General features: G+C 39.8%; 1 protein-coding gene across 2 annotated transcripts in view; it reads left to right on the top strand.

The window, feature by feature from the left end:
• The window catches only part of DOC2B (double C2 domain beta), a 528819-nt gene that overhangs the window by 258835 nt on the left and 253123 nt on the right, over nucleotides 1-16861 (top strand). For both annotated transcript variants that reach the window (XM_075264915.1, XM_075264914.1), the window contains one exon: nucleotides 13227-13301. In XM_075264915.1, the coding sequence (XP_075121016.1) occupies nucleotides 13227-13301 (75 nt within the window). The remainder of the gene's footprint in view (nucleotides 1-13226; nucleotides 13302-16861) is intronic.

Raw genomic sequence — 16861 nt, 5'->3', positions numbered from 1 at the left:
TTATGAGGAGAATACATGTACATTTACATTAATTTGTGTTTGGGGTCTTAGATACAGTGAAGCTATGGAGATTGTGTGCAATGAGTATATTAAGTTAAGTTACATTCACACAATATTTTTTTAATGGACATCACACAATAGCATGATATTCAATGTCAGTAAATGATGGCATTTCACATGATGGCCTGTTGTCATAGACCGTCCAAAAATAAGGTCAGGTCCTATTTTTGACCTTTTTTAAGGATCCTTCCATTCACTGAAATGTATGGTGGATCCGTGAAACCGGGTGTCCATAGGGTGCAAGACGGCAGTGAAATTTTCATGGCAGTTTGTGCTTCTTTCATGTAAATCTAGCCTTACAGCCATCCTCATTCCACGCTTTTACCATTAGGACTTTTACCCAATTCTATTAGGCTCAGGCTTTGCAAGTGGTATCAATGATTACAGCTGCTGATATTCCATTACAACAATCTGTTATGTAGCATAGAAATTCCAGGTGCTATGAAAACGTACATTTAATGTCTCATATTACTTCTAAGAGGATCCAATACACAAGATAATCTTGTAGTGTAATTGGGGTCAGATGTGAAATTACAAAAGACCACCTGGGAAAAGTCAACCCAGGAAGAAATGAAGAGATAAGGATGAATATGCTATTTGCCTGTTGAGCATCCTGTTCCATTTTCCAAGTGTAACAATTCAATTAGATCTCAGGAGCCCTCTTGCTGAAATAGTGATTGAGGTTATAGCCTACTTACAGTGTACACACAGGGCTTTTATAGCATATTCATTTTTTAGGTTCTAGTAGGTATGACATTCTGTTTAGCCATTGTTTTTAAGCAACTCTTTATTCATGTGAAACTAAGAAGAGAACATTTATTGTGATTGGAATGATACAGAATTTTAGAGTATTTCTGGCAGCTAAATGTACTGTGCACATTGAAGGAGATAAAAATGTCTCCTATCCTTGTGATTCCATTTCTTTGCAATTTAATAGATGTTTTTAATGCACAGACCAGCTTTCTCTGCTCATACGTCAACCTTTGCAAGTCTGTGGGAAGAATGCTAAAACTGGCATCCTGTCTGCTGTTGGCAGATTATAAAGTGGCTGCTGATGAGAAGCAAGCGATTTTTAATAAAAAGAAAAAAAAAAAACGGCAACCAATATTATATAAAAAGAAACAAAAGTACAAGTTATTGACATAAAGCTCTGCTTTAGAGATGTGCTACAAATTAAATAAATTTGCTAAAATAGGACTAACTCAATTTAAGACTTAGCAAGAACTCTAAGGGCCCCTTCACATGGAGGATACGCTGGCTGATTCTCAACATGTAAACGTTCCAAATCAGTGGCGTTTAAAACAGATCCCATTGCTTTCTATGGGAGCCGGCATACGTGCGCTCCCCATAGAAATGAATGGAAAAAAGCAGCCCATTCATTTCTATGGGGAGCGCACGTATGCAGGCTCCCATAGAAAGCAATGGGATCTGTTTTAAACGCTGCTATTTCGGAACGTTTACACGTTCAGAATCAGCCAGCGTATACTCTGTGTGAAGGAGCCCTTAGGCCTTGTTCACATGAGTGTCAAAAAAACATTCTGTTCTACACATGCCCTATTTTTACCCATTTTTACAAATCCACCAACGTTATTTTGCCCATTTTTCACCGCCATTTTTATCTATAGCCATCTAAATATAGCCTAATAGATATGATACATTGCATTTGCAGTCATTTATAATATAGTTTGACAAAAACAGCACCTGCATCCTGCTGATATGGTTCCACCAGCAACTGCAGGGAATTTTAGTCCTGAACACATACTGATAGGTCTTCAAAAAAAAAAAAAAAATAAATTCCAGGAAACCCTTTAGGCTAAGGCCCCATGTAGCAGGCCTTAGTTTACACCCACAAGTGGGGTACTATGGTAGTCAGGAGAAGTTGCATAACAAATTGTGGGATGCGTTTTCTCCTTTAACCCCTTGTGAATGGGCAAATTCTAGGGCTAAACAAAAATATTAGTAAAATAAAATCAAATTTGAAAATTTCAACTCCATTTTGTATTAATTCCTGTTAAGCACTTATAGGGTTAAATTACTAGGTATATGTTGACTTGGCTTATTTAAGGGGTGCAGTTTTGAAAATGGGGTGATTTATGGGGGGTTTTAATACAAGGATCTTTCAAAACCCCTTCATAACTGGATTAGTCCCTTAAAAAATGGGTTTTGGAGATTTCTTGAAAATTTTGAATATTGTTGTTTCACTTTTAAACCTTATAATGTCCGTAAAAAATAAAAAAGTGACTAAAGTTCGATGCCGACATAAAGCAGAGATCTGGGACATGAGAATTATGATATAATTTTGGCGGTCTGAATATCTGTATGCAATGCACATCATTTCAAACTTTATAAAATGCATATTTTTCAAAATTTCCACCAAATTTCCTATTTTTTCATAATTAAACACATAACATATCAACCAAAATTTACCACTAACATGAAGTACAATGTGTTACGAAAAAACAATCTCAAAATCACTTTGGTAAGTTAAAGCGTTCCAAAGTTATTGCCACATAAAGTGACACATGTCAGTTTTGAAAAATCGAGCTTCGTCAGGAAGTCAAAAAGTGCCATCGGCGGGAAGGGGTTAAACAGCTAAGAGCTGATGTGGCTATAGTCAGTGGCGTAACTAGGAATGGCGGGGTCTCGTGGTGAACTTTTGACATGGCCCCTCCCCCCCTGACACTGACGCTGAAGACCTCGACCGGCCCCCTCCTCCCCATTCCCGCGCGCTCTATTATGCCCCTTAGTGGCCCCTGCACACAGTATTATGTCCCTTAGTGGCCCCTGCACACAGTATTATGTCCCTTAATAGCCCCTGCACACAGTATTATACCCCATAGTGGCCCCTGCACACAGTATTATGTCCCTTAGTGGCCCCTGCACACAGTATTATGCTCCACTGTGGACACCCATAAACAATTATTATACTCTGAGGTCTTTTCAGACCCCAGAGTAAAATAATCGGAGATCTGGGGGAATAAAAACATAAAAAACTACTGTTATTTACCTGTCCCCTGGCTCCTACACTGTCAGCCTCCACCGTCGTCCTTCTTCAATGACGTCGGAAGTCACATGACCCGGGAAGCAGGCCGGGGTCATGGGAGGTCAGAGACATCAGACAACTAGGCCGAAGCCTTCCCGGAGCCTGGAGACATTATTTGCAGACCCCCGAGTATAATAATAGTCTTTGCAGGGCCCACGGTGTCACTTACCAATCCCGGCCCAGCCAGGATCGGTAAGTAAATAGGGCCCTTACCGGCTGGACTCCAGCTGGTAACATCCTATTAAGAAAAAAGAAAAAAACGCAGCGGTAGCGGCTGTCTCCGGGCCCCCTAATGTCCCAGTCCCTGTGGCAGCTGACTCCGTTGCCTCCGCGGTAGTTACGCCACTGGCTATAGCCAAGTCTTTCTTTTGAGATATTAGAATAGACGGCCACTGCACGTGACATCCACCGATGGTTACCAACCTATTTTATGTAATTTGCTGGCTGTGACTTGTGTGAATAGTAACTAAATTTTAAAAAAAATTTATTATTTAACTATCGTGTGATAAGGATAGGCAAAATTTATTCTAGTCTATAATGCATTCCATCTTTTATTCTTTATATACCACTTAGTTAGAGCACCATTATCATAAAGAAAACTAAATAGAAATGGAAGGTGGGCAAGAAAGTTTCTGAGATGGACCTGACCTCATCTAAATAAATAATGATGTAAAAAAAGAGGTCAGTCTAACCGGAATAGATACAAGAAGTGGGGGGGGGGGAGGCTCAACAGCCACTACTGCAGAATAATGTGTGTGTCCTCTACATTCCAGAGCATACAGCTGACTCTGGGGGAGCCACACTTTATACTGCAGTATATAACTTCTACTGAGGTTAAGGAATAACTAAGAATACTTTATTTTATATGTTAAGATATGCCACTTATTGACTGAGCTTATCACAGATATTTGTACAGTGCTATTGTGCATATGGTAGATATGTAATATATATTGATAAATCATAACATTAACTCGAATGAAAGGTAAAGAGTAGCATTGATAATCTTGTGGCAATGGTATCTGTGAGGAGGCGGAATATAACAGGCAACAAGTGAACATTCAGTTCTTAAAGTTGATGCTCCTATGTCTTTTTGTGCATAAATATGTTAGTCTTCAGATGCTGTGTTATACCATGTCTGATGAAGAGACCTAAGTAGTCTCGAAAGTTTGCTATTTGTCATCATATTTTCAGTTAGCCATTAAAGGGACACTCTATCAGCAAAATTATTCTGATAGAGCCCTACATACAGTCCTATGAAAAAGTTTGGGCACCCCTATTAATCTTAATCATTTTTAGTTCTAAATATTTTGGTGTTTGCAACAGCCATTTCAGTTTGATATATCTAATAACTGATGGACACAGTAATATTTCAGGATTGAAATGAGGTTTATTGTACTAACAGAAAATGTGCAATATGCATTAAACCAAAATTTGACCGGTGCAAAAGTATGGGCACCTCAATAGAAAAGTGACATTAATATTTAGTAGATCCTCCTTTTGCAAAGATAACAGCCTCTAGTCGCTTCCTGTAGCTTTTAATCAGTTCCTGGATCCTGGATGAAGGTATTTTGGACCATTCCTCTTTACAAAACAATTCAAGTTCAGTTAAGTTTGATGGTCGCCGAGCATGGACAGCCCGCTCTCAAATGATCTGAAAACAAAGATTGTTCAACATAGTTGTTCAGGGGAAGGATACAAAAAAGTTGTCTCAGAGATTTAACCTGTCAGTTTCCACTGTGAGGAACATAGTAAGGAAATGGAAGACCACAGGGACAGTTCTTGTTAAGCCCAGAAGTGGCAGGCCAAGAAAAATATCAGAAAGGCAGAGAAGAAGAATGGTGAGAACAGTCAAGGACAATCCACAAACCACCTCCAAAGAGCTGCAGCATCATCTTGCTGCAGATGGTGTCACTGTGCATCGGTCAACAATACAGCGCACTTTGCACAAGGAGAAGCTGTATGGGAGAGTGATGAGAAAGAAGCCGTTTCTGCAAGCACACCACAAACAGAGTCGCCTGAGGAATGCAAAAACACATTTAGACAAGCCAGCTTCATTTTGGAAGAGGTCCTGTGGACTGATGAAACAAAGATTGAGTTGTTTGGTCATACAAAAAGGCGTTATGCATGGCGTCCAAAAAAACAGCATTCCAAGAAAAACATTTGCTACACACTGTAAAATTTGGTGGAGGTTCCATCATGCTTTGGGGCTGTGTGGCCAATGCCGGCATCGGGAATCTTGTTAAAGTTGAGGGTCGCATGGATTCCACTCAGTATCAGCAGATTCTTGAGAATAATGTTCAAGAATCAGTGACGAAGTTGAAGTTACACTGGTGATGGATAGTTCAGCAAGACAATGATCCAAAACACCGCTCCAAATCGACTCAGGCATTCAAGCAGAGGAACAATTACAATGTTCTGGAATGGCCATCCCAGTCCCCAGACCTGAATATCATTAAACACCTGTGGGATGATTTGAAGCGGGCTGTCCATGCTCGGCGACCATCAAACTTAACTAAACTTGAATTGTTTTGTAAAGAGGAATGGTCCAAAATACCTTCATCCAGGATCCAGGAACTGATTAAAAGCTACAGGAAGCGACTAGAGGCTGTTATCTTTGCAAAAGGAGGATCTACTAAATATTAATGTCACTTTTCTGTTGAGGTGCCCATACTTTTGCACCGGTCAAATTTTGGTTTAATGCATATTGCACATTTTCTGTTAGTACAATAAACATTTCAATCCTGAAATATTACTGTGTCCATCAGTTATTAGATATATCAAACTGAAATGGCTGTTGCAAACACCAAAATATTTAGAACTAAAAATGATTAAGATTAATAGGGGTGCCCAAACTTTTTCATAGGACTGTATGTGTGAATAGCCTTTAAAAAGGCTATTCAGGCACCGCTAAAGTTATATTAAACTAACACCCCCCCCCCCTCCCCGTTTTAAAATAAAACCCTAAAACAGAATATGTTCAACTTACCAGGGTTGAACTTGTGCTCGGGTCCCGTCTAACTGGCGAACTGACATTGATAATAAATGGCGCAGGTGGATGGGTGGATGCGCAGTAGCATGCTGCTTCTACTACTGCTACTGCGCATGCGCCCGCGCCATTTTTTTTTATCAATGTCAGTTCGCGAGTCAGACATCGCTGGAAGAGGAGGCGTGGCTGAAGATGATGTCAGACCCTGAATGCTCGCCCCCCGTGCACGTTCGGTAAGTTGAACATATTCTATTTTAGGGTTTTATTTTAAAACGGGGGTAGTTTAATATACCTTTAGCGGTGCCTGAATAGCCTTTTTAAAGGCTATTCACGCATATGTGGGGCTCTATCAGCATGATTTTGCTGATAGAGCCCCTTTAATAGGTGTCAATTACTGAGGACTCTCATTTTTTTCTGTTATAAGAGCCAAATTGTGATGCCTAGACAATTAGAGTGTCTCCAAAATAGAAATTCTTGTGGATTCCTCACTAAACAGTGATAAGTACATGCCAAAATTGATCTAAAGATAGACAACCAATGAAGCATTCAAGGCTCACTGACGCTTGTGGTGCATGAATGTGTTCTGGTCTGATCTGATACTACAGAGGCAATACTATACCACAAATTGCTGAAAAAGTTACTTATGGCTATGATAGAAAGATGCCAGTATGGATACAGTAATTTATCACAGTTTACATGGGACTGTGTAGCTACAGTAGTACATAGGACAATATATTATGCAGGCAATTTTAATGCTATAGTTGATTTTCTGTTTCCGCATTATTCTTTCACATGATGTGAATTACTTCCTGGAAGGCAATATGACAGGCAAATTGTAGTAATATAAGTTATCATGGGACATTACTTCTTATACTGACTGCCTTATATAGCAAGCGATGTTATTTGATAAAAACATCCAAAATGTAACTATGTTCTTAAAGGGGTTGTCCGAAATAAAATGAAATTTATACTTTAACCAAAACACTCTTCCTCTGCATGCTTTCAAAATAACTTAGTTTACCAAGACTGTTTATTTACCGGTATCGCCCGGGTGGTCAACTGACCACCACAGGAACATTTTCTGATTATCTGGCAACGTTCCATTTCCAAATTTCTGGAAATGGAAGATCACCAAAACTACCCCCCCAACATACCTCATCATATTTACTTGTCTTCCTGTCCTGAAGTGAAAGAAGAGGAGGAGCCATCCTCACAGAAGGAAGACATCTCTTGTGCTCAGAAAGTCTGGACAGGAAGACAGGTAAGTATTATGGGGTGGGCTGAATTAGATGAGAAGGGATAGCAGTAAGAGGGATAGCTAGGGAGACAGGGAGGGGGTATAAGGAAGTGAGAGGGAGGTAGTGTGAGTAGGTAATGCCATGCATCATGGTAGTTGTAGGATAAAAGCACAGGAAGCTACATCAAGTAAACTAATGTAGAGGAAGGCACCAGCCCCCAGAGAACCCAGAAATGACTGAAAATACTGGTAAAGGTATTTGGGAGCACTTACTAACTCAGGGATAGGGAACCTTTGGCTCTCCAGCTGCTGTGAAACTACAACTCCCAACATGCTCCATTCACTTCCATGGGAGTTCCAAGAACAGAAGAGCAAGTATGCATGCTGGGAGTTGTAGTTTTGCAACAGCTGGAGAGCCGTACGTTCCCTACCCCTGTACTAACTCCTTAATAACACTAGCTAACCTTTTTTTTTTTAAAAGATGTTTTGCCCGGAAAACCCCTTTAAGGGCTCGTTCACATCTGCGCCCAGCACTCCGTTATGCAGGTTTCCGTTTCCTGCATAAAACAGAGCAGGAAACGGAAACCTGCAGGAGTCTTTCTCACCCACTCATTTCAATGGGTGAGAAAGCTGTCCGGCCGTGAGTGGCGGTGAGCGTTTTATGCTCTCCGCCGCAAAGCTGGGTTTTTTAATCCGGACACAGAGTCGGACATGCAGTACTCTGTGTCCAAATTAAAAAAAAACGGTTTTGCGGCGGAGAGCATAAAACACTCACCACCGCTCACGGCTGGACCGGGTCTGTGCTTTCCGTCTTCTGCATGCAGAATACAGAAAGCACAGAACGGAGACCAGAACACAGGTGTAAACCTAGCGTAAGTATGTTAAGTAGGTAATGCTGATAGTATTATATTTAGCCTATTCTTATACTAGCAACTATTGTGCTAGAACCTTTATCCACATGCAAAGATGTGGCAAGGTTTAAGTTGACTTTCTGCAATGTGATATATTTTTATAACATTTCAGTGGCATACAAAGAATATTAGAATCAATTGTAGACTAAGAAAAAATAGTTTAACTGTTTTCAAAGTACTGTACTTAAGAATCTGTATCTTTTTAAACCTGGTCCATTTCACTAAAGTGTCACAACCTTCAGCAGACTAAATTGTTTCCTTTTTGCAACATCACATTTGACAAGACACATTAGCTATGAATGATATGTCTCTCTTGTAATCCTCAAAGGTGCTCTCTAAATAATGATCTGCAGTTAGTGAACCCAAGCAGTTGAATTAACATTTCATTAGAGATTATATAGTTACATTGGTATCTTAGCTTTTTTTTATGAAGGTAGCATTATTTCCCTATGGGTTTTGGAAGATGTAAACCATTGGCATAGGTTCTCTAAATCACTGTAACTAACCCAAATGCCTATTCAACATACTAAAAGTTATGGTCATACTTTATGCTCTACATTAAAAGCACAGCATGCGTTTATTGCAGGTACCCCTAGAGTCACAGTATACCCTTAGTAGGTCTTATGTTTCTTTATTTCCCAAATAAGCATACAGGTGATCTGAGCTCTCGTTTCCCCTGCTGCTATTGGAAATTATGCTTTCATGATTCAATGACAAAATATACCTACATATATATATATAGACATACCTATACATACAGTACAGACCAAAAGTTTGGACACACCTTCTCATTCAAAGACTTTTCTGTATTTTCATGACTATGAAAATTGTAGATTCACACTGAAGGCATCAAAACTATGAATTAACACATGTGGAATTATATACTTAACAAAAAAGGCCGCCTCATGGGAGGTGCGGCACTGGGCAAAAGCTACAACAAGTGCTAAGCATCTCTGGGAACTCCTTCAAGACTGTTGGAAGACCATTTCCAGTGACTACCTCTTGAAGCTCATCAAGAGAATGCCAAGAGTGTGCAAAGCAGGAATCAAAGCAAAAGGTGGTCACTTTGAAGAACCTAGAATATAAGACATATATTCAGTTGTTTCACACTTTTTTGTTAAGTATATAATTCCACATGTGTTAATTCATAGTTTTGATGCCTTCAGTGTGAATCTACAATTTTCATAGTCATGAAAATACAGAAAGCTCTTGAATGAGAAGGTGCGTCCAAACTTTTGGTCTGTACTGTATATCTACCTGTCATGGGCAGAAGTCATAGTAACAGGTCACATGGCACTTATGCAAAACTATTCACCAAATAATTGATTAATTATAATCAGACCCCTTTAACTAGGAGACATATATATGGAAATGTAGGTATGGACCTCGTATACATTCAAAGATTGTAAGCCCTTGCAGGCAAGGTCCTCTATCCCACTGTACCAGTTGGTCACTGTTAGGCAGGGTTCACACTACCGTTGGATTCCGTTATGAAGGTGTCCGTTTAACAGAAAAAAAACGGACACCTATCATAACAGATATCAACTGACACTAAGTGATGCTAACTGATGTTAATGTGTCCATTTTTTTATCTGATCCATACAATGGATCAGTTAAAAAACGGACACATTAGTATCAGTTAGCATCAGTTGGTGTCAGTTAGCATCAGTTACGCTGGGTTCGCACGAGTGCCCGATCTCTGTTTTCAGGTTTCCGTCTTCTGCTGACAGAAGACGGAAACCTGGCAGACCGTGTCCGGCCATGAGCTTGGCCACTGGTGAGCGTTTTGTGCTCTCTGCGCCGCAACCGGGTTTTTTAACCGGACACAAAGTTCTGCAAGTCCGACTTTGCGTCCGGTTAAAAAAAACAGTTTGCCGCGGAGAGCATAAAATGCTCACAGGTGCTCACTGCTGGACACTTTCCAAACCCACTCAAATGAATGGGTTTGAAAAATGTCCTGTCCAGTTTCAGGCAGGAAACGGAAACCTGCAAAATGGAGACCGGGGCGCAGATGAACGAGCCCTGAGTGTCTGTTTTTTTTATACTGTCCAGGGTTTTTTTTTTTTTTTTTTGCTGTTTATGTTTTCTGAGCATGCGCAGAAAATAAACGGACACAAAATAACAGAAGTAACTGATGGGTATCAGTTACGGACAATAGCCATGGACACTGCTGAGCGGACACCAACGGTAGTGTGAATGTCCCCTAAGTATGGTACGTTTCATTTTCACTTTCATACGTTTCGTGTATTTTTAGTATTATATTATAAACCCTCAAATGTGCAGCAAATGTATACCATCCCCAATTTGGATGGTATAAAAATCAGAAAACAATTGGAACGCTCTTACCCCTTCCAGTTGAAGGGTGTCATACCCCACCTTTAGGGCCACAATTTATTCAAATGCAAAGGGAACCAAGGATGGGTGCAGGAGCTTAACCCTTTATAAACCTGTCACCCAAGCATATTAACTCCCGCCCTTACAAGGGCTGTTCCAATGCTGACCCTAAAATTGCTCTGTTAATATCTCCTTCCCTACCAACGCACTTCGCATCAGGGGATAATTAGAAGATCAATTGAAACGACCAAGTGCGGGGGAGCTCCTGACGGTCTCACAGTGAGGAGCTGCTTACCTGATAAAATCTGCCTACCTTTGATTATATCCTCAACTCAGGAAATTAAACACACAAAAAAAAAAAAACATTAACATGTAGAAATAAAAAAGATGGATAGATAGGAAAATAGATCTTGGTATTTAAGAAAGCAAGGAATAGCAATATTGACTAAAAGGTATTATAAATTTGGCGGATTGCCAACCATCTATTTTTATTGCTGTATCTATTTTAAATCCATTTAACCTCTAAGGATGTAAATCATTGGATTCCAAAGCAGCAGTTCTAAACCGGATTTCAGGCTTTAAATTAAAGGGGTTATCCCATAACAAGGATCCTATCTATACTGCTAGTTTATGTGGATTTAAGACTTTTCCTAAATACATTGGTTTATCAAAACTGCTTTGTTTGGCCGCTATCTTAATTTATTCACTTAATTGTTGACACTGGCCCTTGGGCTTATCTGCTCATTTGTCAAGTGATGTAGCTGCCTGCTCTCAGGGGGGGAGGAGCTGACAAACAACAGAGTTCCTCATATAGGGGAGGGGGAGGTGAGAGCTCTGGGATTACTGTGCTGTCTATCCTCAGCTTTTCCATTTATCAGCCGGTTTATTTGAATTTGGCTGATAAGGGCTGAGATGAGGAGTCCGTTACCTCTGTATGTAATGCAAGCTGACTCAAATCCAGCTCTGCTACATCAGTTTACACATCAGCGTCATACTGTGGATCATAGCAGATAGAGCAAGTGAAACCCGGCCCACCAATGTGCGAGAAATCCAGGAAGTGAAGAGAGTAAAGACCCTTCAGGCTGCAGAACAAGAGTTATGGGAATACCCCTTTAATCCTCATTCCATCCTGTTCACTGTATCTTTCAGACTCGTAATATTTCTATTCAGCATTGACTGAATAGTCGCATTCAGTCGCGGCTACCCATATTTTGGACCGGAACCTGAGGCGGCCAACAAAATAAAAAAATTGTTGGTACTCCAAAATAGTAGAAATTAAGACATTGACAACAATTAAATATTTTTATAAACAGTAGAATAAAAAATATTTATATCAGGTACTGACCAACAGAATAAATATAACCAGTTACAGATGCTTTTTGTCTATTCCATTCCTGAAAGAATTAAGAAATAGGTGAGATATATAATGCAAATTGCAAAGCACAACTCATCCCACAGAAAAGCGAGCTTTCAGACAACCACATCAACAAAACATGACCCTTGTTGACCCAAGTCAGTTCTAAACCATTTATATTTTATTATAGGCGCCATTAACATCGTGAACATATTTGTTTGAGTCAAAGTGCAATCTCTCTGCCATATTCAGATTAGCTGTTTGGTGCACCATGTCCATATCTGTCATCCGTTCATCTATTACCTGACTATTTGTCGCTCTCCAGGCTTGTCTCATGTATACTACCCTCATATGTTCTCAGCTTTTCAGCAGACTCCATCTTGAATTTTATATCTCTTCCTATACGCTCGTTATGAAGCCTATGAAGCCTCAGCACAACATGACATGGGCAGCTAGAGACTGTACTATATCTGCCTGCTGTGGGGCAGTGTACAGTAATTATTCTTCTCTCTATATTCCCCTAAATAATCTAAGGCTATAAATATACAGTTAGGGAGGCTGAGCTGTGAGATCCGTGTCCATAGTTATGTCAGATGAAGCCTCTCTACTCTTCAGGGGTTAATGGTGAAGTTTCTGTCTGTCCCTGTGGAGCGTCTGTGTGGTACAGTCCATCATAATGGAAGTCTATTATTCTCCTGTATGATTCCAGGTACATTTTATTGGGTCTGAATGAGTGCTCGTCCATAGACGAGTATTATCAGGAGGGGAGGGGGCATTCCTCCCTGCTCACACTGTACAGCGCTATTGGCGCTGCTGTGCAGAAGGACATACCTGACAGACTATCAGAAACGCCCTTCTAACTGTGAAGAGTTACGGTACCGGCACTGATAGCTCTTCACCCGGGGCACAGATCAGGAAAGCCGACAGTGCGCTGAATGCAGTGCACTGTTGTTTTTCCGGCGTTGTATAACACCGCATGTGCCCAAATCCATGAAAGGTCCTCTTTAGTAAATGTTTTTATCATTGAAATGTTAAATTTTGGTTGTTTTATGTAGCAAGCAATCAGGGATTTCACATAGGCAATATTACCTCACATTTTTGACACTGTATATACTATTATTTATTGGTACTATACTAGTATACTACTATATTATTATACTATATGTTGGTCATGGAGTTTGATATTAATATATGTATCAAACAAAACTATATTTCCATACCTTGGTAGCATTCGCAGCATAATAGTTAATAAATAAGGCTATGTACAGTGTGTGTAACCTTCATCTCTATTGTTTTTAAAGGGCCTGAAGCCTATGGACCACAATGGACTGGCTGATCCATATGTTAAATTACATTTACTTCCAGGAGCTAGTAAGGTAAGATTCATTTAGTTTTCATACTGTTCATTTGCATTACCTGGATATCTTAAGACATGCTTAAATATCACTCTGAAGTCATCTATTATGAAATATGTGCCAAATATGATACAAGCATACTTCAGGTTTAGCATAACTACCACACAGCGTTGCTGAAGCCTTGAGCGTGGTACTGTATCTTTGTATCCATGGTCTTATTTGGATCAGTGAGTTTTGTTTTTCTATTTAGCATGACGAAATTTGTAAAAGTTGAGTTCCCAGACTACAGTATATTCCCTGAATGATTCTCATCTCATTTCAGACGGTCTGTTAGTCATTTTCTCACGCTGTCCTCTTACTATATGTTACTGTAATATTAAAAAGACATGGCCAAAGGCATGTTTATTACAGACTATGACTGCACCAATATGGACGGGACGGAGGACACCAGGTATCCCTGGATTTGTGCTTGTTCATAAGAAGTGGTCATGGTCATTTTTTGTTAGAAGTGTGACATATATCTACTACAATTCTGGTCTGATGGAGTCTAAATCTTGGAGAATCAGTGATGTGTCCTTTACTGGGCTGAAAGTTCATCTTTGTAGAAGATATGATTTACCTGGTGCAACAGATCTCTAAATTCACAGCAGAGATTGTTAGATAGGAGTGGCTACTATGAGTTATATACTGGAAGACAGTGTATATAGAGGGGAATCATTGTCAGGGAATGTGCTGGTAGCAGCCACAAAGATGATGAAATTGAAAACACACTTTAAATGCTGATAAAATAAAGATGACATGGAGAAGAAATGGCTGATCGTTGGGCAACACAAATATATTATAAAATATTAAAGGGGTTGTCCATGCAAAACTGGACAACCCCTTTAGCTTTTAAATCAACCGAGGGCAGTGAAAAAATAATAATAATAATAATAATAATTAATACTCACCTGTTCCCAATGCTCTGATGTCCTACTGGTACGTTCCAGTCCTTCTGCTCAATGGGTCTCTGCCAGGGTTCTGCTGAAACCACTGATTGGCTAAGGCTAATCCCTGACGAGCATGAGATGTCACTACCTGTGACTTCACGGCTTTCTTCCTGAGTCCTGCTGAGGCCACTGTTTGTCCTCAGCGGAACTCAGGAAGAGACCCGGGAGAAGCTGCTGAAGCAGAAGAACTAGGACAGGTGATTATGCAACTCTTTTTATTTGGTTCACTGCCCTGACTGATTTAAAAGTTAATGGGGTAGTCCAATTCTGTCTGGACAATCCCTTTAATATACAGATCAAGGGCAGATATAAAATTTGGACCATGGTAAAGTTGGCCAACAATTTATATGTGTATTAGCAGGCTCGACTGACCATTTAATGTGTATGGGGGACCTCCTGCCAATTCCCCAACAACAGATGTTTTGGGAGATAACAATGAACAGTTGGATTTCAATTGCCAATACTTTTTTTCATGGTTAAAGCCAAGCCGAGTGTGCCTCTGTATGGGGAACACAGCCACCATTAGCTGACAGCAATTTAAAGTACATGGCTGACTTTACTCAATGTACCTCAACCTAATCTCTTGCAATGAAACAATGGATAATAGCGGGAATGTCCTCTCTTACTCATTATAAAGTCAAATGTACTGATGGAATAATTCTAGTTAAATACTGAATAGACTATGAATACATTTCACCCGTCCTGTTATCAGCAAGTTTTCCAACTAAATAATTATTCAGCAGTTACAAAGAAAGGTTTCTGGAACTGAGCAATAAATAAGCGGCATAGGAGTGGCTCAATTAGCTTAAAACCTGTTTCTACAATGTCAGGTTTGGAAGTTTTTATTATACTGTGTAAAGACTTTTTTTTATCCTACTATTCATTAAAAATGATGAATTTCTTCTGAAAGAAAAAATGGCAAGTGGAAATTGCAGCGTGTTCCTTTATATAGTCCAGCTTTGAATGTGGAAGCAAAAATTGGAGAACTTCAAAGAAAACTTAAAAAAATTGAATTTTGAATAGCCTGGAAACAGCATAGATTTGCTATTCACATTCATTAATTTTAAACCATCTTTTACTTCTTTAGTCTTTTCCACTGGGCTGTAGCATGACCCCAACACATATTTGCCAGTGATTACATCTTTATCTTGGCTAATTGCTTAAGAACTTTTCTAGGATAAAATGTCCCTAAGGAAGACTGTTAAAGGGCATGTTTTAATGGGTAAATTTTACTTTAAAAAAAATCATATGTAGCTAAACTCAAAGAAGATTATAAAATTTATTGTAACTGTCTTATAACTGTTGTAACTGTATTATATCACATCTTTTGGATCCTGCTGCAAAAAAGAGTGAATTGAAAGAGGTTTCAAGCCATCCAGGCCAGTACGTATGCACTTTACAAAGGACCTATGGGTTTGAAACGCGTTGTGCTATTTACATTGATTGTTGTCCAATAAAGAAGGTTCCTGAATATTCTGGGTGAGCACTGTCCTTGACCTTATCCAGTCAGATTGGTCTTCTTTTCCTGTGGTCATCTTCACGTCTTTGGGACATTCTCCGGCTGCTGCCTGTATACCTGGCTCACCCTCCCAGGCTGTTTTATGTGTTGTTGCTGTTGGGTTGTTGTGACATCCTCACAACCCTCCCAGGTGACGCTAGGTTCACACCTGTGTTCAGGTCTCTGTTCTCAGCTTTCCGTCTTCTGCATGTAGAAAACGGAAAGCTGTCAGAGCGAGTCCAGCCGTGAGCGGCGGTGAGCGTTTTATGCTCTCCGCCGCAAAACCATTTTTTTAAAATCAGACACAGAGTACTGCATGTCCGACTCTGTGTCCGATTTGAAAAAAAAACGGTTTCGCGGCGGAGAGCATAAAACGCTCACCGGCGCTCATGCTGAACATCTTTCATACCCATTCAAATGAATGGGTATGAAAGAGTCCTGCAGGTTTCCGTCTCCTGCCCTGTTTTGTGCAGGAAACGGAAACCTGCAGAATGGAGACTGGGCGCAGATGTGAACGAGCCCTGAGCAGACATCTGTCTGTCTGTAACAATTCTTAAAAATCTCCTGATACATTATGCGAGGATCGGCTCAGTTTCTCCTTGTTCTTACAGGAGATATCGTGGATTGGCTTTATTCCCTGATTATAAATCTAGGTTTCAGGAAAACCATTGATCTATAGGGAACAACTTTTCAAAATGACTTATTTGCTTATACCTATACCTCAAGGTGGCCTGAAAAGGCAACGTCTTTTTAAAGAGACATAGTAACCTTTCTGACTTACACCTAGGGCTGTAACCATGATAAGGAGGCATTTGATATAATGAATTTCTCATCATCATATGTAGACTTTTGCTGTGAAAGCAATTATAGTTCCTAGATTTCCGGAAATGGAATGTCAGTCCAGAAATGTATTCTGATTGTCGTATAAGGAGTCACGAAGGAAATCTTATTTAATATTGAACAACTGGTGTTTGTTTCATATGGAATTTTGTTTCCTGTGGGTCAACTCTGTAGAATTATAGGTTTGATTTGATAGATCACGATCTCTTTTCAACCTTATTAATTATTTAGCTCTGTATATGAAAAGTTCAGCT

This window comes from Leptodactylus fuscus, chromosome 2 (assembly GCF_031893055.1).
Source record: "Leptodactylus fuscus isolate aLepFus1 chromosome 2, aLepFus1.hap2, whole genome shotgun sequence".
NCBI classification, from domain to species: Eukaryota; Metazoa; Chordata; class Amphibia; order Anura; family Leptodactylidae; genus Leptodactylus; species Leptodactylus fuscus.
Note: the sequence above shows the minus strand (reverse complement) of the source record. Positions and strands in the feature narration are given on the sequence as shown.